This window comes from Rosa rugosa, chromosome 6 (assembly GCF_958449725.1).
Source record: "Rosa rugosa chromosome 6, drRosRugo1.1, whole genome shotgun sequence".
Taxonomy (NCBI): Eukaryota; Viridiplantae; Streptophyta; class Magnoliopsida; order Rosales; family Rosaceae; genus Rosa; species Rosa rugosa.
This window is the reverse complement of record NC_084825.1, coordinates 3,215,012-3,242,863: the sequence shown is the minus strand read 5'-3', so window position 1 is coordinate 3,242,863 and position 27,852 is coordinate 3,215,012. Positions and strand designations below refer to the sequence as shown.

At 37.7% G+C, this 27,852-nt stretch overlaps 1 protein-coding gene and 1 pseudogene across 1 annotated transcript; both read left to right on the top strand.

The window, feature by feature from the left end:
- The first annotated feature begins 9,953 nt into the window (after positions 1–9,953).
- LOC133715711 (cinnamoyl-CoA reductase CAD2-like) lies at positions 9,954–14,766 on the top strand (annotated as a pseudogene).
- A 9,097-nt stretch (positions 14,767–23,863) lies between these two features.
- Positions 23,864–26,365, top strand: LOC133715710 (phenylacetaldehyde reductase-like). Its single transcript, XM_062142327.1, has 6 exons — positions 23,864–23,994; positions 24,320–24,489; positions 24,869–25,060; positions 25,168–25,330; positions 25,468–25,651; positions 25,751–26,365. Exons 1-6 carry the CDS (start codon positions 23,877–23,879, stop codon positions 25,908–25,910), a joined length of 987 nt encoding a protein of 328 aa, XP_061998311.1. The 5' UTR covers positions 23,864–23,876; the 3' UTR covers positions 25,911–26,365.
- The last annotated feature ends 1,487 nt before the right edge of the window (positions 26,366–27,852 follow it).

Sequence of the window (27,852 nt, the reverse complement as noted above, 5' to 3'; positions counted from 1 at the left end):
TGATAATTTCATATAGGCTCAATATGAGCTCTAGATAAATTCATAACTTCGTGGAAGTTAGAATATGTTGCAACATTATGAGTATGATTCGAATTCGATTTCTTAGTCTTGTTATAGTACTCATTGAGGCAATAAGTCACTTTGACCATAATTGAATGAGTATGTATGAGCTTTAGACTTTTGATTCCATGAGTGAGCTTTAAGCTCTTTCACTCATTCATGGACTTGCCTTTGGCAATATGAATCCATTAAGGATTTGGTTAAGCAATATGCTTATAATGACACATAGGATTTGGGGATTTGCTTTTAGCAATTTGCCTTTAAGATCTTCATGATAATCATGACAACCTGCTATAAGCCTCTCGTCAATATATCAGCTATATGTAACACTGTACTTATAGAAAAGTTGTCGCTTGGAGAAGAATGATAAGCCCATGTCTCTATAAAGAGACTTGTGTCATAGTGATTTTAATTCACTTTAGTACACCCTTTGTAATTTTTTAGGGTAGATAAAGTCCAAGTATATCATCACGTTTACAATATTTAAAATTATTGGAATTGCCTCTTTCCAGTTTGGCCAATAGTATAATTTGTCGACACAATGAAACGTGGTAGTAAACAGCCCTTGATGATATTTAGTAGCTACTACAGATGAGATATCATCAATGATCATCAATTAGAGATCTATCACACATTCAAAATATATGCATGCATTAGCTATAAAAGCTTATTCATATCAGGTACCCATGCCTCTTTTAGGGCATTTGTTGTCTCTCAAGGACAAATTAATTAAAGAATGTGGATCTTTGTATAACCTCATAACGAGTGTTATAGGCTAGGGCTTGTATAATCTTCCCTTATAGGGAGATTAAAACATTGGACTTGGTGGATATATCCCACATAATGCACGCCGTTATAATAGTGTTTCCTCCCCCTAACGGCGGGAAGACCATCTAGTTTGACCATTCGCAAAATATGCGTGCAAAAAATTTGGATTGGAAATCCATTGGTGGGTGGTGAGCCCAAACCAATTTTTAGGTCAAAAACTTATCGTTAATAAGTGTCACTTTCTCAATTTCTCATAATTGATTGAGACTTTTTCTTAAGATAATAATAAGACATGGTGGATAAATATCACACACCAATTCATATCGTTTTTCATAATATTTCTCCCCCTAATGACGGGAGAATTGTCTTATTAAAGTGACAACTCGCAAATATGCGATAAATTATAATATCCTCGTTAGGAAAGTTTGCAATTATTGTTGTATTATACAACAATGTAAAGTATGTAGATAAGTCTACATGACATAGTAGATAAAATAATGACACATTGGTCACGCCAAAATAATTTTATTTGGCTCAATGAAATTTTTAATTCATGATATAGTATACAGTAGTATACTTATAGTTGATTAATACAACTTAATGTAGGTGAAACTTTCATCACCAAATAATGGTATTCCACATAGGTAACATAATACGAGCTCAGTTGGAGCCGGCCATCAATCAAGATCTGCAGCTCTTGAGATGATTGTTACCTTAGTTTTTGGAAGCATCAATTGTGAAAAATTATCAACAATTGCAATGGATCATGTCCATAGTTGCATTATATGCATGCAAGACAACTATGTTTGTCATTATATTTATCATGAACATTCATGGTTCAAAATGAATTTATTAATGAACACGTGGTTCATATTATTGTTTGACACTGAAAACAAATGTCAAAATTATATACTCAAATTTCGAGTATGGGACAGTAGTCCATATGGGTATAAGCATATACTCCAATAATAATAGATTTAGGGACCATAGCCCTCATACTCAAAACATTTGGTTTGAGTCTTCACAATTAGAAGCATGTTCTAAAAGTGGAGTGAACATAGGTTCACATGTACTCATAAAGAGAATGGGACAAAGGTCCTGACATAATTGGAGATCAATAAACAAGATGTTTCGATCTATTTGATTGTATAACAATCAGTGGAGGAATTTTAAGTCCACATGTAATTGGATCAAGAAACATGTAGTTTATATCTCATTATAAATTGACAATTTTATATCAAATTATTAGATAAGATAATAAGATTAGATCAAATTGAAGTCGTCAAACTCATGAAAAATACATACCTCGATTCTGTTGAAAATATAATTGATATTGTTGATATCAATTGGTGAGTAACAAAATATTCTAAAATAGAGACAGATTTATTTAGAGTCAGTAATTGAAATTAACATGCATTAATATAACATTGTAACAAAATAATCATAAATTTGGTGTAGTCTAGTTGGTTAATATATTTTGTTTGCATCCAAAAAGACCTGGGTTCAAGTCCCAGCTATGGAAAATAATTTTGTTATTTTTTCACAAACGACATAATCATATGAGGTAGATATGACAAAAATAATCATAAGACATTAATATAAATAACTATGGTAAGTATCAAATAATGGTAATAGAATGAGTTACTTATAACAATAATTACCAGAGAATGGTAATAAAATTGATAATAAAATGAGTTATTAATAACAATAACTACCAGATAATGGTAATTAGAAATATTATCATGATAATTGTAACTCTTGCAACAAATTCTCATGACAAATTCAGTTATGAAAGAATTGTAATAAATGTAATTTAAACATAATAAATGTGATTAAACAGATAAAGATAATGAAACATAATTATGTTTAATCGGTGCCAAAACATAGGCTAAACAAAATAAATAGAGACAAAAAAAGCGCCTAAACATAGGCTTAAAATTTATCGGTGTCAAGAAAACCGCCGCTGATCATGTAATCAATATGTTTTCCATTGTCCACAAAAAAATCAGGACTTTGAGCTTGTTATCTTCACTGACAGATTCTCCTCATAATTTTAGTTGGGAGGTAATCATATGTTTAGCGGAATTGAAAATCAGTGACAGATTTAAAGTTCTGAAGGCGCAAAATGCGTCCATTCATATCGTGCTCTAGATAGAACAATGGTTTTCTGGTGAGCAAATTGATCAGCCAATGCTTGCCAAATCTCAAGTGGATCTTTCACCGTAAGGTAATCATCTTTTAGGATCTTATCAAGATGATAACGCAAGAAAATCATAGGCTTGGCGGGATCTTGCACAGATGACTTATTGTCAACTTTGATGGCATTTCCAAAGTTTTTAGCCATAAGGTGAATTTCAACATCAAATAGTTCTTGCCAGAAATTTTAAGAGGATCAAACTCCAATTTTGTTAGATGCATCATCTTTCTACAAAGAGAAAAGATGAGATATATTAGGATCCATAATTATTAGAACAATATGTTCTATGAAAAATTCATATACGAAACAAAGGTTTCGAAGAGTTCATAAATATGAACAATGGATCCCATAGGGAACACACGAGAAAAACATTTGTGTGATGTCTATAGAACCATAGGTTCTAAGACTACTCGGTCAGAGGACTCGAGTCTTGAGCAATGGAACATGTAGTTCTCATTGTCGTATATGAAATATAAATTTTCAACAATTATATTATATAAAAGATACATACAAATACATGTAAATGATCGCATAAAGAAAATTGATATTCATCTAGGAGAGAAAGAAGAAAAACTCATAGATCATTAGCCTTGGTCATAAGCAACTATGTTGCACCATAAGGCTTGCGGATCATCATGGAGTTCAAAGAAGAAGAAGAAGAAAAATAAGAGCAAATTCGTGCTGATAACGTGTTATAAACTAGAGAATTAGAGAGAGATAGAATAGAGAAACAAATGTAGGAGGAGGTAGAAGTGTATATTTCATTCTCATTAAACCCCTTTATATAGGAGTAATGTTTACATCATAAGGACATAACTAATGAGTATTTACAGTGGACAGCCACATATATATAATATTTATAACAATCCATAAAATCTTGGGTTAATTACATATAAGTGCATATTTGAATGTTTTTTAGCCATAAGGCCACCAACTATTTTTTTTCCCCTCATAAGGCCACTAGATTAAAAAGGGTGTTAAATTTTAGCTATAAAAACCAACATATTTACATAAATGCCACTAGAGTAAAAAGTCAACAATCATCCTCTTTCTCCTCTCAGGCGAGGTCTCCGGCCAACTCCGGCCTGTCTCCGGTCGACCTTCGGCCAACTTCGGCCGGTCTTCAATCGACCTTCAGCCAACTCCGAAGGGTCTCCAGCCAACCTCCGGAGAACTCCAGCAACCACAAAATCTACTGTTACTAACACCAAAAGCTACTGTCGCTAGCAACAAAAGCTACTATGGTGAGATTTCCGGCAATCTCCTGTGAGGTCACAAATGCTACTATCACCAGCAACAAAATCTACTGTTACCAACAAAAGCTACTGTCACTGATAACAAAAGCTAATCTGATGAGATTTTCAGCAACCTCCGACGAGATAACAAAAGTTATTATCATCAACAACAAAAGCTACTCCTTACCAAAAAAAAATTATGCTCCCCAAAACCAAAAACTACTATCCCCACCAACAAAAGCTACTGTCACAAACACCAAAAGCTATTCTCACCAGCAACAAACGCTACTCTCACCAACACTAGAAAGCTACTCTCAACAATAACAAAAGCTACTCTCACCATCACCAAAAGTTACTCTCATCAAAGCCAAAAACAATAACCAAACAGGAAAATAAACTACTACCAAGCAGAAAAAAAGCTACTCCCAAAGACTAACAAAGGTATTCTCAGAGACTAACAAAGTTATGAAAATGTAAATGATACAACCAAAATAAAAATGTTACTGCAATCGAGAAAAGAAAACATATTCAATGATACAAAAAGTACACAGGGTCCAACAATGATATAATTATGTAAAAAGCTACGTTCATAGTTGTAAAAAGCCACTACCATAGTTGTGAAAATCTAATACAATAGTTGGATAAAGCTACTGTCAATGTTGTAATGCTACTGTCATTTTTCAGATGACCACCGTTGATGTTTCTTATTGTCAAGCTCTACCACAGTACACTAGCCATAGGGATTATTTTGCCACCTTCAGCACCAGACTTCATTTCAACCTTTTTTTAGTTGGTCAGATGATCTCGTGGTCAATGGAGGCTTCACTACCCAAATTCACACTACTAGAAATCTGTTCATAGACATCGCATGTTTTAAATCGGTCAGACTTGCACACGATGTAAAAACGTAATCTAACATCGTTTTAAGAAAATACCGATTTAAATGTATATCATTAACATCGGGTCTTAAAATGACCGGTGTTAAAAGTTTTGTTTGAAAATTTGCGGGAACCTATTTTTGCAAAACGCGCTAAGTTTTTAAGTAAAATGAAGAAGTAGGTACTAAAACTCAAAACTTTCACACTCAGAAAAAAATTGCGCCCGACCCCAAATGTGAAACAGATCGAAACCCTCGAGCTCAGTTGAGCTGGCTCCCAAACTCGAGCTCTTCCTCACCATCACAATCCTTCCTCCTCCATTTCCGGCGGAGTCTGAAACGCCAAGAGAGTCGAAGAAACATAGATCCTGACAATGTCGAAGAAACCCGAGCTCCTTCTCGACCTTTCTTCACCTTTGACCGAGATCAATTAGCTTCTCATCTCATCTCATCTCAGCTTCTCTCTCCAGATCGGTGTATGAATTTCTAAACCCAGCCCCCCTTTTCTTTTTCGCTCTTCGATGTTTTCTTCTAGTTGTTTTTATTCTATGGATTTGTGGGCTAGAGCCCGACCTCACATATAAGGAGAATGAGTTGGTGAGTCAGTTTCCTGCTCTTCTTCCACCATGACCGATAAAGCTAAATCGTCCGACCCGTAATCCCTCAGATCCAATTCCTCTTCTTTTTGATTTTAAGCTAACTTTTTTGATTTTCTGAAATTTTTAGGGATTTTGATTTCTGATGCGATTGCTTTGAAAATTGTTGCAATAAGGGGACTAAGAGGGATTTCAGCTCTGCGATTCTCGAGCGGAAGAAGGCAGCGAATCGCCTTGTCGTCGATGAGGCCATCAATGATGTCAACTCTGTCGTCGCGCTCCACCCTGAGACCATGGAGAAGCTCCAGCTCTTTAGGGGCAACACAATCCTCATCAAGGTGCGATTTTGATGTCGTTTTGTTGGTTTATTCAGAATATTGTTGAAGAAAATTGATGGAATTTTACTTAATTAGGTTTTGGGTAGTGAGTGAAGGTAATAACCAAGATAAACTGTGGGATTGTCTGTTTTCAAGTCAAATGGTCATTGCTTGCATCTGGGTTTTATCTATTTTGGATGTTTGGAGGTTTAATTTTGAGATAAGGCTTCATGATCTACATAGCCTCTGCAAGCCATGCAAGACTGAGTGCTTGACAGCTTAAAGATCACTGGGAGAGTTAGCAACTTAGCAATGAATTTCTTAACTTCTCTATTGCAAAGAATTTCTTAACTTCTCTATTGCAATGAATTTTGGTTTTAATTGCTTTATTCTATGATTTGTATGGTCACCTTGAGTTTGAACGTACTGTTGATTTTGTTATGGTTTTGAGATTGGACGGTCTGGAGGTTGAAATGTTTTTCTTGGGGATTTGGTGATTGAGGATTTAGCAAGCATGGCAGAAGTACATTGATATTGTTAGTGAGCTATATCGATCCTACTTGGACTGATGGTTTGATTGTACGTGGTGAGTGGTCTCGCTAGTCCTTGTTGTTTTTGATGTTTCTCTGTATTAGTACAGCGGTGTAGTTACTTACTTTCTGTTTGGTTTTCTTGTCGGATTGTTTGTTTTGTATTGCTAGAAGAGCAAAGGTGGAGATGGTAGCTCGATCGGTAATGATTCAAAAAGATCAATGGGACCGGTTTTCAGCACTTTTGTTTATGAGGAGGGATCTGAAAATGATTTGTAAGCTTCTTTACTACTGCTAACTATGGGAGGTTTGATATATTAGGAGTTCAGTTATATCTACATGGTTTTTCATGCTTTAAGTTCTGCTGAAACTGCCATAATCATGTTCAGCAATTTTTGTATGCTTGGGTTAGCTTTTTCGATCGTTGTTTAATTTATCAGCTCAGTTTGCGAACTAGAAGTGGAGATTACTTGTATCTTGGAATAGTGATTGTGGTGGTATTGTGTCTTGTCTGTGAAAACTATAAGTTGCACAATTGGAAGGCCGATAGAGTACTAGGTACTAATTATGTGAAGTTTTATACACAATATGATCTTGCTCTTTGTGTACAATATCTTGTAGAACTAAGAGTTCTAGTTATCTGGTGTCTAAGTGTTTAGTTATATAAATTTTGTTTTTCATAGTGCTTCAAAAGTAGTCATCTGAAGTCAATGAGCTAATCTTTGTCATATCTCTACAACTCAGTAGACGGACTTGGTAGTTGTCCAACAGAAAACATGAGATTCTGGATTTGGAGATTTACTTGCGACCAAGCTTTAGCCGTGACTACCTCAAATATCCTTACTTTAGAAATTTATGATTTTTGTTCTGTTATTTTCCCTTCAATGTCATTGGATCCTTGACTCTACGTACTTATTCATGCATTTATCCTCTTTGTTCAGGCAATTACTTTGTCAAACTGCATTGTTGCTCACAATAATGACTTGTTCGCTTTGCTGGTGTCCTATAACTTTGCCGAGATAAAAAGCAATGTGTTCAAGTGATATAGTAAGGAAAACATTCATAGCCTGGTATACTTTGGTGAGTTTGCTTCCTTTTATTGGCTTATAGCGACTATGTTAATTAAACTAGATCGATGTGGTTCTGTGTCCGATGAATTAAATTAGATTAGTCTTATATTCTTTTCAGATGGTCCTAAATCCTCTTTGATTTTATTTTATTTTTTGTTTGTGACCAGATTCTGTGGAGAGGTTCCACATTTATGCATTTATCATATTCATCCTAGCTCAAAACATTCTGGAGGAAACATTTGATGGGAAACTGTTTTAACATTTGGGTACTGCAGAACGCTGGTGTGGTATTCGTCTGTGAAATGATCATCGATATCGTAAAGCACTCGTTCATTGCTAAGTTCAATGACATAAAGCCCTTTGCATACTCTGAGTTTCTTGAAGGACCTATGCAAGCAGGTACTGTTTTGTTCAGCTTCAGCAAATGTTGAGTTTAGATCAGTTCAGCAAATGTTGACTTATGATTCTAAATTACACTACTCAATGAGTGGGATTGGAGATTTGAAAGGTGGAAGTGCGGGACGAGAACCTGAATATCGTGGCAGACGTTCAAACAGGATCAAGAGCTTTGCCTACTTTCATCAACTATACTCGTGATGGTATAGAGGTACATGTATAGTCATGACTTAATTGAAAATTTGAAATAACATTTGATGGCCTCTATGCTTCGCCTTCTATCAGGTAATACATCTTCTGTTGTACTGTCTCTTCCATCTATTTATTTTTTTTCTAAAGTATTAGCTCTTTTTTTCTTTAAAAAGTAAATGATGTAACTAAAATAGAGGTTTGCTTGCTTGCGTTAAGAAATACGTGCATTTAATTTGGTGCAACATGAGAATTCTAAAAGCGTGCATGTATGCACATGTATGGTATATGGGTGATTCATTTTTCTTGATTTATGTGTGTTTAAATTTGGTAAAGTCCAGTTATATTAGTATTGGATGTGACTTGTAGTTGTGCAGATCCATCTTGTAGTTCAGGTGCTGCAGTTTGTTTGTTTCTTTGTTTGAGTTTGTTTGTTTTGTTTTTGGGTTAATTAAATATTAACTTGTTTACCCAATGATTGTGACTTGATTGTGTTGGTTTATACAGTTGTAGTGGGCGGTAAAGACTCAGAAATCATATAGCCAACAGCGATGAGGTGTGCATTGAAGTGGCTGATTATATACAGACTTTGGTATAGAATTTTGACTACTAAAATGATTTGGAGTAAGGCTAGTTTTTTTCTTTGAGGCAATGTGTGTTGATAAAACTGATTGTAACTTGTTATTCATATGTCTCTAGGCTAGCTTTTGTAGGCTTGGAGTTTTCTGTTGGATCATGAATTTGGAAAGAAAATTAATGGAATGTCCCATTTTTGGATGATGTGCTTGAGTTAAGATGTTGAGATATATATATATATATATATATATGAACTGATGTATATAAATGGGAACAAAACACTAATGTCAAAGAAAACGATGTCAATTCAGAGATTACAAATCAGTACCTAAAACTGGACTGATGTCTAATGATTATGAACATATCGAAATATCACCCAAAAATCGATGTACACAAAACCAATGCACATCGATATCTAAACACCAAACCGTTATCTATTGTCAACGTACAAATCAGCTGTTATAAAGTAAACTGATTTATCATGAAATACAGGACATCGGTTTTGAAAAATAGAAATGATGTCTACAAAATTACTAGACATCGTTTCAAATAACGAAAAACGATGTTCCTAGTAACATAAAACATCATTCTTAATAGATTAACTGATGTTGCCTAAAGGCACATACATCGTTCTCAGGAGAATAAAGTGGCAAGATGCACGTAAAAATAGACACGAACAAACAAATTTTTTTGGAGACTGATGTCTACGAGTGTACTGGACATCGCTTCTGGAATAGAAATCGATGCAAATGTTCAAGTAGGTATTGTTCGACATATACTTTTTTAAGCATAAAATGTGAAAATATGAAGAATTAGACATACCTAACATACAAAAATATTATGATTATAACGATTATACATCGATTTGTTTTTTAGAATCGATGTTGGTTGCTGTCTGGGACATCGGTTGAAAACGCGCTTATACTGATGTCTATACTTTTCTCTACACCCACTAAGACATCGGTCGAAAATTAGTTTAACATCGGTCTAGAACCGATGTATATGAACAAAATTCTAGTAGTGTCACATGATTTTTGGAATCTACTATTGCAAATGCAAAGGGGAAGAATTCTGCAAAAACAAAAATACAACAAAACAAGCAATCTTTATCAACTAGATAATCAAAAACAAGCAATCTAAAATATACTAAGATAAAGACAGAAAGCTACTATGACACATGTAGAAAGCTACTAGACCAGTAGTAAAAAACTACTGACATGAATACTAATTGCAATAAAACCAACAGATTATCTATGTTGATAGTGCAACACAAATCTCAAACAAGGAATGCTAGAGATACAAAATCACAACAAAAAGAAAACTGAATTTCATACAAAATCTTGATTTTCCAATTTGATAAGCTATTGACAAAAGACAACTTAAGGTCAATCAAAATGCAAACAAAAAAGCTACTGATATCGGCTTTAAAAGATATTAACATAGGCATAAAAAATTACTATCATTTTGTTGCAAAGCCATTATAACAGTTATAGAAAGCTACTGATTTGTAGTCAATCAAAATGTAAACTGAAATGCTACTGACATCAGTATGAAAAGATACTAACATATCCACAGAAAGCTACTAACACTGTTGAAAAGCAAGACACCCAAAACAGAGAGCGAGCGATTCTTACCAAGCAGTCAAGCACACTTGACTCATCTCACTCGACATCAATAGTTCGACCAAAGATATAATTGATATCTTAAAGTGCCAAGGTTCATGAGCACGTAAATCACCTCAAACCAAAAGCATTTCACAATATTAAACTAGCACATTTAACTATAGCATTGTGCATAGAAAGCTATTACCAAATTCCAACATGTACAGACAAACCTCAAGTGCTAATGCAACACCTACCAAATTTCTTTGAAACTAATTCCTGAAGCATATAAAGAAACATCAAGGAAGATTTGAGTTGAACAAATTCATCTATGGAAACTAGCTAATTCAATAATCAATTCAAAATTCTCAAGGATTTCATACTAGAAAAAAAAAAAGAACAAGTAAAAAATAAATCAACATGAAAGTAGAAAAGTTACTAACATCAATTTGAAAAATACTAACATAGGCATGAAGAAAAATTAGTGTAGTAATAGATGCATTTTAAAATCAACAAATTCAAATTCAAATTCGGTAGTGGAAACGGAAGTAGCATCAAATCAAAACAAGCTAAATTCAATTCTGTAATTGCACTAAGCTCCCTAATCACCTAACCAATCGGATTAGGTATCAATGAAAATTGAATTTCGATCAATTTCGCATTTCAATTAAAGTATACAAAAGAAACGAATTCCATGGTATAGATCAAAGAGTGAAGAAGTTTACTTGTACGAGATCGATTACTGATCTAACCGAGTTGTGAGAATTCCACGCTTGGCGGTGGAAGGATCTCCGCAGATGAACCCGACTCTCAGAACTCTATAAATTCTCCTTCTCCTCTCCCTTGATCTCCATCCACCACCACCGCATCGGGGTGGAACTTTGACGCCGCCCCACCGGTCGACGAAGCGTGATTTCTGAGGCTCAGATTCACAACTGAATGCGACGGAGGCCATCAGGAAATGATCGGCTAGGAGAAATAAGGAGTGAGTGAGGTGGAGTGGTAAAAAGCATTGTCAAATTTAAGTTATCGTTCCTAATCAGCGACGTCGGAGAGTGCCGAGCGACGACGGCGACGAGAGGCGAGGGAGTGAAAACGACTATTCGACTGGGACGGAGGCGAGGGAGTGACAGCAAAGAGAGGATGAGTTGTGGAGAAAGCAAGGTTGTGTGTGTGACAGGAGCATCTGGGTTCATAGGATCATGGCTGGTCAAGCTCTTATTGCAACGAGGTTTTACTGTCAAAGCCACTGTCCGTGACCCAAGTCTGTTCCATCCCTTGTTTTTCTTGTCTTTTTTTTTTCTTTTTCTTTTTTCCTTTTATCTACATTGAACTTTCTCAATTTTGCTAGTTCTTTCAATAATCTTCATTTTCAACTTGGTTTCGATTTTTATTCTCAGAGATTTAGCCTGTTCTGTTTTTGCATGCCGCAGGTGATCAAAAGAATACAGAACACCTACTCTTACTTGACGGAGCAAAAGATAGGCTTCATTTGTTCAAAGCAGACTTGTTAGAAGAAGGGTCTTTTGATACGGCAATTGATGGATGTCAATGTGTTTTCCATACGGCATCCCCTGTACTTCTTTCAATCACTGATCCACAGGTTAGATCATCTCTTTCTTTACATAATTCATATGTTTCGCCGTTTCTTGTAATTGCCTATTGTTTGCTGCACCTGCATGTCTTTGTTTAGCTCAGTTGTATTGTAATGTGCATTCATTGTTTGTAGCATCTTGCCAACATGTTGTAGAATTCAGTTGTATTTGATACTAGTTATCGATGCAAGTCGATTTTATCTGCAAATACTATAATCAAGACCCGCTATATCGTTGTCAGGCAGAATTAATTGATCCTGCTTTGAAGGGAACACTTAATGTCCTCAGAGGCTCAGATCATGTGCAAATACTCTGTCTGTGAAAAGGGTGGTTATAACATCCTCTATTGTATCAGTTATGTTCAACGGAAAACCTCTTTCTCCTGATGTTACAGTTGATGAAACTTGGTTTTCAGATCAAACTTTTTGTGAAAAATCAAAGGTATGTAGTTCTTAAAACTATACATTTTTCATATGCCATGCTACTTAATTTTGTAAACTATATCTCTTTTGTTTCTTTGTTTTGCTTAGCACACCCCCAGTAATACGAACATAATTGGATAAACCTTATTGCTTTCATGCTATTTAAAAGAAGATATTTTCATTCTGTTTATTGAATTTTTGGTTGTGATCAGCTTTGGTATCCAGTCTCAAAGATCTTAGCTGAGGAAGCTGCTTGGAAGTTTGCTAAAGAAAACAGAATTGATATGGTTACAATATATCCAGGAATAGTGATTGACCTTCTCTTACGGCCTACGGTGAACACAAGCATGGAACCCCTTCTAAAACTCGTAAATGGTAATCTAAAGCAATTATTAGAAATACCATCTCATTATGTCGATATGCCATAACCTTTATGGAACAACCTGTTTTGAGGATATGCTAGGTGTGATAGTTTATATATATTTCACCATGGATGCAGTGCCCACTGTGTATCTTGTCCTTGATTACCTTATCTAGTATCACCAACAGAATCTTTTTCTTGATGCTTTCTTCTATATTTATCAACAATTATGAAATAGATCTCAAATGTTAGAATATTCATATGATCTTTGAAAAAGGGCAAGACTGAAATGTCAATTAATTTTGGTTACAAAATTTGAGTCACAAATGATGGGGCATTTGCCATGGCAAATGTCATGTCCTCAATTCTATAGTAGGAATCTCCAGCTTGATGTTGTAACATCTACCACATCAGATGTCACGTCATTTAGAACTCAAAATTTGTAATTTTGGAACAGTAGAACTACTCTTTGAAAATTGAAGGATTGAATTTGTGAGTCAAGTTATAGGAAATTTGATAATGAAATACATGTTGACTTGTTCTTTTTACATTAAGAATGCGAACTCATTTTAGTAACCTCAGCATAGAACATTTAAGTAGTTTAACATAATCTTATTATCCGTTTATATGTTAACAGATTTATTTATCAATCTCTTTTTATTGTATTCCTACTTTTACAAATTGGCAGTATTGACATCCAGTTACAAATTGTAGGTTAGTAATTCATACTTCCTCAGTGATGAACATATCACTGTATAAGAAAGTGTATGAATCTCAGATCCTAGTACTTGTTAGTATTGCTTTTAACTGTCATACTAGAAACGTAAAATCAGTGTTATCAGCCAGAACTTTGAATTTTTTTTCTTTTCTACAAAAGAATGGACTTATGTTTACATCTACAAATATCAGTAGCTATGAAGATCTGTTATTTTTCCAGTACATCTTGTATGCAAATGTTATTTGCTATGTTTTCAAACTTAATTAGTTGATTGAGCATATAATTTGATTTACTTGTTTATTCAAGTATCATTTCCTTCTCTTTCTGTTATTATCAATATGCTGCGTTGACAACTAATAGTGAAACATGTTTTCCTCATTAGAAATCTCAAGTCTTATCACTTTCTTGCTATTTAAAATAAAATAGGTTCATTTTTTTTATTGAAACTTTGGTTTAATTGATGCAGGAACTGAACATTTCCAAATGTAGCTTATAGATGGATTGATGTTAGAGATGTTGCAAATGCACATATTCTAGTCTTCCAGAATCCTTCAGCTAGTGGGAGATATTGTTTAGTTGGAAAAGTAGTCCACTGTGCTGAGGTTGTGAAAATTTTGCATGATATCTTCCCCGCTCTCAATCTTCCTGGAAAGTAAGTTTCTAACTTAATAATTGCATGAAACTCCTTTGTATGTATTTGAGACATGTCCAAAGATAGTATAGGTTTACTGGAGCATTATTAATGTACCTTTCTGTCACAGTTTCTCTCTTAGACAGGGATAGTTGGGTTAATTTGGTACGAGTCATAGGACTATGCAGGGTGTGTCTTATTTTGACAATTTCTGTATAAAGCTGAAATTAAGTATTTTGAAATGGGACATGAAAGAAAGAAGGTCTTCTAGCTAGATACAGAGAGAGTTCATTTGATCAAGTTATCATTTATATACATACTTTTGACTCAAAGAAATGACATATGAATCTTCACTTGTCATATATATAAGCTAATTGAGTGGTTTAGCCTAAGGTGAACATGTCATTTAATACTTTCTCAAAACTATCCTGTTGGTACTAGTGGCATGGTGTAGCATTCTGAAATTTTGTGGTGTGGTAAATACAGTCAGATAGAACACAAAATATTTGACTCAAGTTTTGAGAGTTCAGGCTGTGTCTCTTTCCTGGGCAGATGTGCAGATGACCAACCTTTGGCACCAACTTGCCAACTGGCTGTGTCACAAACCAATCCAGAACTCTGCACTGTTCCGATGAGGGACTACTTGGCCCTAACCTAAGCTACTCCACCATTTCAAGAATGTATTCGAGATGCAATATAAAAGTGACAATATAAATACTCTGCGGATCGGGCGAACGATTTCCCATCTTCAAATTCTTCTTCTAAAATTCCAAGGATTTATCATTTATGTATCTACACCTGGTACTTTAGACAAAAACTTAGACCTTTAACGCACTTCCAGAAGTTTAAAATGTTGAATAGTCAAGAAAAGGATTTGACCATAAAGAGTGAAATTAGCAATCACCCATTTACAATTCACGATCCCTTTGTTGAAGGATGTCGACATCATGTGTGCCTCTTCAAACTAGGGTTTAGAGTTGTAATAGGAGAAGGTTCTAGGTATTTAATTGTATTCGGATTCTATTACCTTTTGTGTACTTTGTAACTCTCTATATAAATGGCTCCTATTATCAATAATATACACACAATTCCAATTCTCTACAACACGTTATCAGCACGAGCCTTAACCCTAGCCTAAAAGAAAAAAAAGAAAAAAACCCTAAAACCCCTACTCACCAAAAACTGCCGCAAGCCTGCAGCCTCCTGCCGCAAGCCCTGCAGCCCACCGCAACCTGCACACCAGCCTACCTCGCTGCAGCCCTGCCCAGCTCACCTACCCCTCGCAAGACTGCTGCCTGCTCCCTGCGCGCGCCCCTGCGCTCACGTCCGTCCCCTGCAACCTGCGCGCTGCACACTTGCGCGCTACTGCTGCTGCCCGCTGCTGCTCGCTTCTGCCTCTGCTGCTTGCCGCTGCTGTGCTGCTGCCTCTACTGCTGCCGCTGCTATTTGCAGTTGCCCTAACACGCCTGCTCCAACACGCGCGTGTTCTCAAGCCAAGAACCATCACGTAAGTTTTTGTGATTAAAGTTGCTGCTTTCTTGTATTTTAAATTCTTTTATTTGCTGCAGAATTTTGAAATATATGAATATGGTTTTGAGTATTTAATAAGCGGAATTGTGGGGATTCACGCTTAACGAACTAAGAGTGTTCGTAACCAATGAACTAAGAGTGTTCATAATTAACGAACTAAGAGCGTTCGTAATCAATGAACTAAGAGTGTTCATGATATTCGGACTAAGAGCGTCCACAAGCATCAAATTGTGACCATATTAAAACATCATTGTTTGGTCTAATCCAAAGATTCTTGGAAATTGATTTCTTGGTAGCATAGCTCGGAAATCTTATTATTTTAGTTTTCGTGGAAGTTTAGCTTTGAAACTAATATATCTTCTATTCTTATTTTCAGGATGTCGAATGAACCTAGACTCGACTTTCCCATGCTTGACTCAACAGGCTCGGATTACCATAGTTGGGTAACTGATGTTGAGAACCACCTCACTTTAAAGGGAATATTACCCATAATCCAGGCACCTAACCCGGATCTTGTGTTCGTCCGAACACCTACAAAGCATGCTCAAGCAGTTATCTTGATGCGACGTCATATGGACAAAGCACTCAGATTGGAGTATATGTCGATCAAGGATGCAAGAGAGCTATGGGTAGCGCTAGAAGAGCGTTTGGCAATGTTCAAGATTCCCTCCTCCCTGACTTGAAGGTTCAATATATGGAATAATCTGCGCTTTGCTGACTTCAAGTCTGTTGCTGAATATAATTCAGAAGCTCTTGGCTTACAATCCATGTTGAGATTTTGTGGACAACCTGTCACGGTGCAAGAGCTAATTGAGAAAACTCTCTCCACCTTCCCCGTTTCAGCCATTGTGGTATCAAAGCAATATCGTACTGAGGTCAATGCTGGACGGATCACGAGGTTTCATCAGTTTATCAATATCATATCTGTAGCTGAGAAACATGATAACATACTCGTGAGGAATTATAATTCAAGGCCCATTGGAACTAAGAGCGTTCATGAGGCGAATTATAATGCACCCAAAGGAGGGCGCAAGGAGCGGAACCCTAAGAATAAGGGACATGAGGGACGTATGGGTCCATATAACCACCCTAACCAGGAAGGAAACTGCAAGTTTGGTGCGGATACACGTGGTGGCAATGCCACACGTGGGAGAGGGGGTCGTGGTATCCCTGGCCGTGGGGGTGGCGCCATGGCCCATGGTGGTGGCGCCATGGGTCGTGGTGGTGGCACCAACCCTCCTAGGGAACGCCCACAACGTGCACCTCAATTGAAGGGAGGCAACCACAATGATATGTGTCATCAATGTGGATCAAGTGAGCATTGGTTCAAGCAATGCAAGGCAAGCCAGCAACTAGTTGCAAGATACAGGGCATACAGGGACCTGAGGGAGCAAGAAGTTTACCTTGCAGAAGAAGAAGATGGTGGAGACGTCAACCTCACCATAGAGGACTTCAAAGATGACGATGAAGTGCACAAGGATGCTGCAGACTTTGATTAGAATAGTCCTTTTTATTTTCCAAGAATTTTGTAATGGCAATTTGCCTTAGTCAATAAATGACAATTGTATTAACTCTTTCTCATGTGACGCATCCAATGAAATATGATGTCTAGGAAAGTAATTGAGATTAGTGGTACTTAAGAGAGCCTCGCTCCACCAACATCTCTCTCTACTTTCCTGGTCATATTTGATTGGAGTTACCAAACAGATTGAGTGACTACAATTTGTCTAGGTTTGATTTTCTTTATTTTGGATTAGACTTTTGGGACCTTTGATGTAATCATTGGCTATTTTTATAAATAAAGTATCGTATTATTATTCAATGTCATGGACATGTTTTAATTCCGAACTTTATTATTTTTCAGTATGTTTCCTGGAGAGTTGGAATGCCTTGTTGATAGTGGCACCACACATACTATATTGCGACATAGGCAATTATTTCTATGGATGACGCCTAGTCGATCTTCAGTGACTACGATGGCTGGACCATCACAATTGATTCATGGTCGAGAACCAGCTCAATTTATGTTGCCAAATGGCACAAGTATTAATGTCACCGAAGCTCTATATGCTCCTAGGGCTGGAAGAACCCTATTGAGTTTTAAAGATATAAGGGCCAATGGTTTTAATGTGGAAACACATTGTGAGAATGGACAAGAGTTCCTTTGCATCACCTCTAATGACTACGGACATAAACCAGTATTAGAGAAACTTATGTGTTGCTCTATTGGGTTGTATCAGTAGGGCTGGGTTCGGTTCGGTACCGAAGCTTACGGGCCGATACCATGTACCGTACCAACTTATACTGGTATGCAAAAAATCATACCACTACCGGCCACAAAATCCGGTATACCGATTTAATCGGTCTGTTCGGTACGGTTGGGCTTGTAACCGACTTTGACATTGGGCCGCAAACCAGTCACCAGTACATCACCGATCCCTTCTTCTTCTTCTGTTTTCTCCTTCTGAGAACTCTTCGACCCGCACAGTTATGGGTCTCTTCAGTCTCCATACCACACACAGTGATGGAAGAGTGTTGTGGTGAAGGAAGAAGCAACCTCAGATTTGCAACCTTTGCTAAAATCAAACAAAAGTTTCAAACTTCATTCATCTATAAAGCATGATTCTCTGAATTTCTAACAAAACCTCATCTGGGTGTTCACCAAATTTCACAACTAACAAAACCCAAGACGCAAAGAAATGAACAACCAAAACTTTACTCAACACCAACTAAACCCAAAACCAGATTTTTCCTCCCAGTAAAGAAAATCAACATAAGCAAGAAAAGAAACTTGAAGTAAAAGAGAGATCCAGGGTCGAGTTTGAATCAGATTCTGGGAAGAGAGCAGAGTCTGAGAGAAACACTTTATAGGTTGCTATTTTTCAAGAAGAAGAAGATAAGAAACAAAACAGAAGAAGAAGGAGGAAAAAAAGAGAGAGGAGACGGGGAAAGAAAGAAGAAAGAAGACAGAAGAAAGAGAAAAGAATAAAAAACTAAAAAGAAGAAGACCAGAAGAGAGACAGAAAGAGACATCAAAAGATAAAAAAAAGAAGAAAGAAGAAAGAGAAGAGAGAAGAAGCGTCCAGAAAGAAGAGAAGAATAAAAAATTTAAAAAATATGAGTATTATAGATGAGTTCGGTACGGTACGGTATACCGTAAATGTATGAAATTACATACCATTACCGTACCGTCTTCATGTAGTCGGTTCGGTACAACAGTACCAAGTTTTCGGTTACCGACTTTTCGGCTACCAATTCACTTGGCTCGGCTCGGATGCGGTTGGTACAGTTTGATTCGGGAGAATTTGCCAGCCCTAGTTGTATGCAACCACTATTCGAATTATTGAATCCAACCATGTCATGAGAGATGACTTATGGGATTCTGACACATATAGGCTTTGGTATGACCATTTGGGACATCCAGGTCGTGATATGATGATCCGTATATTAAAGACTTCACACGGACATTCATTTTTCAAAACGAAAAGAAGTCAGAACCAAAATTTGGTCCAAGGTAGGGCTGGCGCCGCCTACCCCCTGCGGCCCAAAAGTGGTATTGACACCACTAATGCCTCCTTGGTTCCTTTTTCTACTTCTAAAGTCAATTGTGACTTCGTGGCTCAACCGGATTCTTCCCTGGTTGCTTCTAAAGCCCATCTTTCGTTTTGCAAAGCCTGTTCTTTAGCAAAATTAGGATCGAGACGATCCTATGCAAAGGACACTAAGGAAAATATTCCATTCTTGCAAAGAATCCAAGGTGATATTTGTGGACCTATTCAACCAACTTGCGGGCCATTTAGATATTTTATGGTGTTGGTTGATGTATCGACACGCTGGTCACATGTCATGCTCTTGTCCACAAGAAATGCTGCATTTGCTAAACTCCTAGCACAAATCATTAAATTAAGGGCTCACCACCCTGATCATCCCATTAAGTCAATTCGTCTTGACAATGCTGGAGAGTTTACATTAAAAACATTTGATGACTATTGCATGTCCATTGGGATTGAGGTTGAACACCCTGTTCCTCATGTTCACACCCAAAATGGTCTCGCAGAAGCTGCCATTAAACGACTCCAAATGGTCGCTAGGGCATTGGTTATGCGCACCAATCTCCATGTTTCTGCTTGGGGCTATGCAATATTGCATGCAGATGTGCTCATTCGTCTGAGGCCTACTGCCACTCAACCCTTTTCTGCGTCCCAGATGGTTACTGGATATGAGCCTGATGTCTCACACTTATGCATATTTGGGTGTGCAGTTTATGTGCCAATTGCGCCGCCACAGCGCACCAAAATGGGTCATCAAAGACGATTAGGCATTTATGTTGGATATGACTCTCCAACTATTATCCGCTACTTAGAACCCTTGACAGGCGATCTATTTACCGCTAGATTTGCGGATTGTCACTTTGAAGAGACAGTGTTCCCGTCGTTAGGGGGAGATAAGAACAAAAATGTTCAACAGGAACGACATGAATTGTCGTGGTCTGTCTCCACTTTGTCTCATCTTGATCCCCGAACTGCACAGTCCGAAATTGAAGTGCGGAGAATTCTCGATCTTCAGAACGTGGCAGACTCTATGCCTGATGCGTTTTCTGATATCGCTAAATTAAGTGACAAGATCACATATACCTGCTGCAAACATGCCTGCAAGGATTGATGTCCCTAAAAATCATGGACATGGCGCCACCCCTAGAGGTAATGGGCATGGCGCCGCCACCACTAATGGTGATGGCAATGTGGCTCAGGCCGGGCTCCCAGCAAGGGAACGTGGGAGGCCCAAAGGTTCGATGGATTCTCGCCCAAGAAAGAAAGCGAGTTTGGCACAAAAAGATCAATTAATCATCGACATAAATAACCCGTCTCATGAAGATATTCCGGATTATGGTTATGTCCAAGAGACATCATTGGGAGACGTTCCAATATTCGAACCAATTCCAGAGAATAGGGAGATCTCCATGAATTACACTAGTGTACATGAGACGTTGAATCGAGATTCTATTATCCTTGATGATGTGTTTGCATATTCTATTGCTTAAGGAATTATAGAACACGATGATATCGAACCTCGCTCCGTTGAAGAATGTCAACGAAGAGAAGATTGGCCTATATGGAAAGATGCGATCCAGGTTGAATTGGATTCACTAACAAAGAGACAGGTATTTGGGCCTATAACGCTGACACCCCTAAGTAAAAAGCCTGTTGACCATAAATGGGTCTTTGTTAGAAAGCCTAATGAGAAAAATGAGGTTGTTAGATACAAAGCCCGCCTTGTGGCGCAAGGTTTCTCACAACGCCCTGGAATCGACTACGAGGAGACATATTCTCCCGTAATGGACGTTATAACGTTCCAATACCTTGTCAGTTTTGTAGTTTCCAAAAAACTTGACATGCAGCTTATGGATGTAGTTACAGCATATCTCTATGGGGATCTAGATTCAGAGATATATATGAAGGTTCCAGATGGACTTCAATTACCCAAATCAAATGGCTCTAAACCACAGAGCGCGTTTTCAATAAGATTGAGAAGCTCACTATATGGATTGAAACAATCCGGACGGATGTGGTATAACCGTCTAAGTGACTACTTGATTGGGAAGGGATATGTCAACAATGAAATATGCCCATGCGTGTTTATAAAAAGGACAAGTTCCGGATTTGCAATTATAGCAGTTTATGTCGACGACATGAACCTAATTGGAACTCTAGATGAGTTAAAGGTAACTGCTAAATACTTGAAATCCGAATTTGAGATGAAAGATCTTGGGAAAACACGGTTTTGTCTCGGATTAGAACTCGAGCACCGGAGTGATGGAATTATGATCCATCAGTCACCATATACTCAAAAATTACTAAGGCGCTTTACTGAAGATAAAGCGAAGCCTGTGAGTACTCCCATGATCGGCCGTAGTCTTGAGCCCGGAAAAGATCCGTTTCGTCCAAGGGATGAGGATGAAGACTTATTAGAGGCTGAAGTGCCCTATCTAAGTGCAATTGGCACATTATTGTTACTTAGCTCAATGCACAAGACCGGATATCTCATTTGCAGTGAACTTGTTAGCTCGACACAGTTCTGCGCCAACACGCCGCCATTTGATTGGTGTAAAGACAATCTTTCGATACTTGAGAGGTACGATTGATATGGGCTTGTTTTATCCCTACAGAGAGAAAAGAAATAACGGAAGTGTGGGATCGGACTCCACAAGGCAAAACGCCACCTTCCGTGCTCCTCCTCCCCTCCATCAAAATGACAACAATGTCTTGATGGGTTTCGCTGATGCAGAGTATCTCTTTGACCCTCACAAAGGTCGCTCCCAAATGGGTTATGTCTTTACCATGGGAAGCACTGCGATATCTTGGAGGTCTACAAAGCAGACCCTTGTTGCTACTTCCTCAAATCATGCAGAGATTATTGCTCTACATGAAGCTGTGCGAGAATGCATATGGCTAAGGTCTATAGTTAGACACATTCGAGGAACTTGTGGTTTGAAGTCTACCACAGATGAACCTACATGCATTTATGAAGATAATGCAGCTTGTATTGAACAAATGAAATTAGGTTTCATCAAGGGCGACAACACCAAGCATATATCGCCTAGGTTCTTTTGCAATCAGCAACAACAGGCACTTCTAAATATTGAAGTGAACCAAATCCGATCTGAGGATAATGTAGCGGACTTATTTACTAAGTCGTTACCTAAATTCACCTTCGAGAAACATGTGAAGAGCATTGGATTAAGAAAGTTATCCAAACTCCCATGATTGTAGCAATCAGGGGGAGATATTGACATCAGGGGGAGGTATGATGTCTACATGTTCGATCTCGAAGAGTGAATGACGTGTTGTGCTTTTTTTGTCCTTCGACCAGGGTTATTTTTGTCCCACAGGGTTTTTGTTACCTGACAAGGTTTTTAGTGAGGCAACGATCAAAGCGTCATCACCAAGTTTGAGCGGCACAAGGGGGAGTGTTGAAGGATGTCGACATCATATGTGCCTCTTCAAACTAGGGTTTAGAGTTGTTATATGAGAAGGTTCTAGGTATTCAATTGTATTCGGATTCTATTACCTTTTGTGTACTTTGTAACTCCCTATATAAAGGCTCCTATTATTAATAATATACACACAATTCCAATTCTCTACAACACCCTTTCATTTCTTTAAGTTTTTTTTTTTTTTTTTCAGCTTTTCTGGTTAGTTTGAAATTTGATTTGCCCTTATATCTGTTGGTTCATTTGGTTGTTCTAATTTACTCAACATTAGTGTTATTTCCTCGTGAAATATAGAAATTGTGGTACACATTGGTACAAAATTTATATGCTAGCAAATGAATCAATGCAAATATTGAATGAATTTTCTTTGAGTTCAACAACCACAAAACGGAGTGAAAACTTGATTTAATAATAAAAAAATATGCCTAAACAAGTTCACCCCGTATTAGGAACATCAACAACATAACGACCCAAATTTGTATCAACTTGCATTGTCTGGGAATATAAACCTAAGGGTTAATTGCCTTCCGCAGACCGGGTGTCATCGCCTTACGTAAATGTTGTGTTGCCACCTTTGCATAGAGGATATCGCGGCCTTTCATGGGTACGACACATGCCTTTGTGATATTGGTTTCTATGTGGTGGAGGAGAAAGGGATCTTTGGACTTATTTTGGTTAGGTCCCATTGGGCGCCTGTGGTTGGTTTGAAGTGATTGCAGATTTGCAGAGTACACGATTTTGCTTAAAAAAAAAAAAAAAAAAAAAAAAAAAAAACCTCTTGGTCAAGGTGTCACACTCATTAAGCCGTTTGGATTTTTGGCAAACAAACAAGACCAGAAAAGAATGTCTGCTTTCGAAAACATCCTGGCTGTTTCAGTAGTACTAGACTTTAAGAATGCATGGTGAACCTTCATCGGTTGAAGCATTTCATGCGACTAAGCTATCATGTCTTCCAAAAGATTGGAATTGAATAGTAGCTAAGCTATGCCACTGTTAATGATCATGACGCAGGTGCTGATTGCAATGCGTTTGACTTTGGTAAGAGAACAAAAAGCTGATGACGCCTTCCCTTTCGTCACAAATTAACGAGTGACAACGTTAATTTGTTCTGAGCTGAAGAGTGACGTACTGAAGCTGCCTCCCATTATTGACCCAGATCATATATAATAACATACCATGACTGTACACAAAGCTTCTGAGCCGAGAGAGAGAGAGGATGAGTGGAGAAACTAAGGTTGTGTGTGTAACAGGAGCCTCCGGTTACATAGCATCGTGGCTAGTGAAGCTCTTATTACAACAAGGTTATACTGTCAAAGCCACCGTTCGTGACCCAAGTCAGTACTACTACCGAACCCCACTTTCAATAACTTTTGTTTTCATATACTAATTCTGTTTTTTGTTTTGTTTTCCATAACAAAAGTTTAGGATCTAAGTCAGGATCCTTGGTTCTTAGTGTCCAGTGTTGTTTACCGTCATTAGCCATGTCGGTTTGGTAAAAACCTTAAATTTGCAACAAGTCGTCAATTTTTTTTTTTTTTTTTGAGTGCCAAATTGTATATACTGTCGATTAATTTACAGTTCTGGGTTATTAAAAATGGAGTCGGATTTGGACTCAGTACTGATGTGTTATGTACTTATGCGTATGTATGCGACATGCAGATGATGCAAAGAAAACAGAACACTTGCTTTCACTTGATGGAGCTAAGGAAAGGCTTCATCTGTTCAAAGCAGATTTATTAGAAGAAGGATCTTTTGACCCTGTCGTTGATGGATGCGAAGGTGTTTTTCATACAGCATCCCCTGTCCTATTGTCATCTACTAATCCGCAGGTTAGCTCAAATTTGTTGAATATGCTGCAATTAGTTCCTGTAAACTGTAATCGTGCATAATGCTTACAGGTTTTCTTTCACCGGCCAGCTATATATATGAAGCATTCTTCATGCATAATAAATACTTTAATGACCAGGTGGCACAACTTATATAACATTGTGCTCTAATCAATCTCCTCGAAACATTAGTTACATGTAATCGACAGACCCAATGATGATGGTTAACAAGAAAACGTACAGACTAAAGAAAAAATACTTTTCATAGAGGAACATGTGTGTGTGTGTTTTAATTTGCTTTGTATTTGTTAAGAAAATCACCATAATTTTCAAATCAATCGTTATGTAAAAACAGCAATAATCCTTTGTCTCTGTATCACAGGCAGAACTAATTGACCCTGCAGTAAAGGGAACACATAATGTTCTGAAATCATGTGCAAAATTTCCGACTGTCAAGAGAGTGGTTTTAACTTCTTCTATGGCTGCAGTAATATTGACCGGAAAACCTCTGACCTCAGATGTGGTAGTTGATGAAACATGGTTTTCGGATCCACTTTTTTGTGAGAAGAATAAGGTACAACTTTGTGTTCTACGTTTTGTGAGAAGTATAACTGTATAAGGTATGGAGTTATGAACTATGAAGTTGAACTTTCTTAATTAATTTTTCACTTGTACGTCCAGCTATGGTATATTCTTTCAAAAACTATAGCTGAGGATGCTGCTTGGAAATTCGCCAAGGAAAATGGGATTGATCTGGTTTCAATAAATCCAGGGTTTGTGATTGGTCCGTTGTTACAGCCGACTCTCAATCTCTCTGTGCAAGTGATTCAGAGTCTCCTAACTGGTACGTACACATGCATATCTTCAACACCTATCTTTTTCAATCTTCCATGATTGGGGTAGAGTTTGATGGAAAGTCAGTTGAATGATTCTTGTGCTGCAAGCTAGCAATTGATTAATTTTTGTTGCCCTTTTATGTAGGCAAGGCATTGCCCGCTTCAAATTACAGATTCGTTGATGTTAGAGATGTTGCCTCTGCGCATATTCAAGCCTTTGAAGTTCCTTCAGCCAGTGGAAGGTATTGTTTGGTCAACCATGTTGCACACATTTCCGAGGTTCTGAAGATTATAAGACAATTTTATCCCACTTTGTACATTCCGGAAAGGTACGTTGTCATTTGCAAAATACAACTGCTACCAGTTTCACTAATTAAGATTACTGCTAGCTATCCTACTAAATTCCCCATATCATTAATCATTGGCAGATATGAGGATGACAATAATCCTCATCGTATTCTTCTTTCTGACCCAAGTTATCAAGTATCCAACGAGAAGGCAAAAGGTTTAGGAATTAACTTCTTTCCTTTTGAAGTAACGGTCAAAGACACTGTTGGAAGCCTGAAGGAGAAGGGCTTCCTCAATTAGGTAGCTGAATTTAAACGTACACATTGGTCAGATGTTGGCAGTTGAAGTCTTTTCTCTGATAAACTCCAAAGAGCATAGTGAAGATGCATGTCCAGGATTCCTTAAAATATATAACTCAGTCAGATACTCGGATTCGGAGTTGTCTAGGCAAATGCTCAGTTGCTTTCAGCTCATTTAAGTGCTCATTAATTAGAAGCATATTTGTAGAATTAATTAAAAGGAGAATCAGTAAATCTTGACTTCAGCTGCTCGTATGGATTGGAGAATCAGTACCTCTTGAGTTCTTAGGTTGTCTGTTGTCTTGCTCTTTTGGTTTCTATATACTTGTTGCCTTTGTTCTGGATTGTAAGCCTTCCGTAGGCGTTGCCGTTGTTCTTTCTTCTCTGTATGTTTATTCGAGTGTGTAAAACTTGAAACCTTGCTATAGCATTAATAAGTAAGTGTTTGGGCTAGGGGTGGGATCGGCTCGGTACGGTTCGGTAATTAAGGTATACCGAAGCCGAGACCGATTATTTGACACGGTTCGGTACTCATAAAAATGCCTAACAAAACCGAACCGTCCCGAAACCGATCGGTTCGGCACTGGTTCGGCACCATTCGGTACCCCAGTTCTGCTTTCAAAATTCTGTGAAGAAACAACTTTCAACTTTCAAAGCAATGCTCAACTGACCAAGCAATGCAGTCCTGTTCTTCTCTTCATCATGATAAACAAGTAAACTAATCCCAAATAATCAATCTAACAATCATAGATTCATAATCTCTAATTCCTTCAATAATTAAACTAATCCTTCCCCGTCCTCTACTAAAACTCCAGCTATTAGAGTATTAGCCTTAAAAAAATTTCAATGTTAAAAACCCTCTTCAACTCTTTAACGATACCAAGTTACCAACAGCAAGCTCAAGTTTGCAAGTAAGCCATGCAAGATAAATTATCAAATTGATAATCGAAAGAGCATGGAATTTAGTTAATCTTTGGAATTTGGATAATCGAAGGAGTATCTACTATCTAATACATGATAATCAATCTGAAGTTCTCAACCAGTCAACCATCATACATGATAATCACATACTAACAAACATCTCTTGATAATCATTTGAAATTCAAAAGAATCAAAACCCATTAACCCAATAATACTCATTACTCAGACTTACTCCTAGCTTTCCGGCCTTTCTCATTGATAATCAAATCAAAGCCTTCTTGAGTTCATGAGTTCGTGAAAGCTGCAGACGTATTGGAATCGGAGCTTCAACTTCTTGTCTTCTTTAGTTCTTACTTCTTCTCTTCGATTTGAATGGAATCGTGGTGCATCGAAGTGATCGAAGGAGGTTTGCCTGTTTGAGAGTGAAGGACTGAAGGCGGCTTCTTTAGGTTGAAATGTCAAATGAGTGAATAACCTACCCGAGCTGCAGCCCTGCATCAATTTGGAGCAAATTATTGGGCTGGGTCGGTAACAACCCGGTATTAAAAAGGCCCAATCCGATCCCGACCCGAGCCCAATATAATCGGTACGGTCTCGGTTCGGTACTATAGAAAACAGAAATGAAACCGACCCGATCGGTATCGGTACCGGTTCGGTCGGTATCGGTACCGGTTCGGTCGGTATCGGTATAGGTATCTCGGTCTCAGATTTCCACCCCTAGTTTGGGCCTTTCCCATTATTGCCAATTGATTTTGGTGATGAAGCTCATGATACTTTATCATGGTATCAGAGCTGATTCACCCACGTGTGAAAACTAAACGGTCACACGTGCTCCACATCACTCATTATAAATTGTTAACATGTTTGGCTTGAAAACGTATGCCACACATACGGGAGAATGTGGAGGGGGTTAAGACCACCGAAAATACCCTGTACAACGAAATTTTGATTGAGGTTTGGGTCTTTCACCTTAATGGGAAAAACACTACAAAATTAGTATAAGCAGTTGACTTTTGAAATTT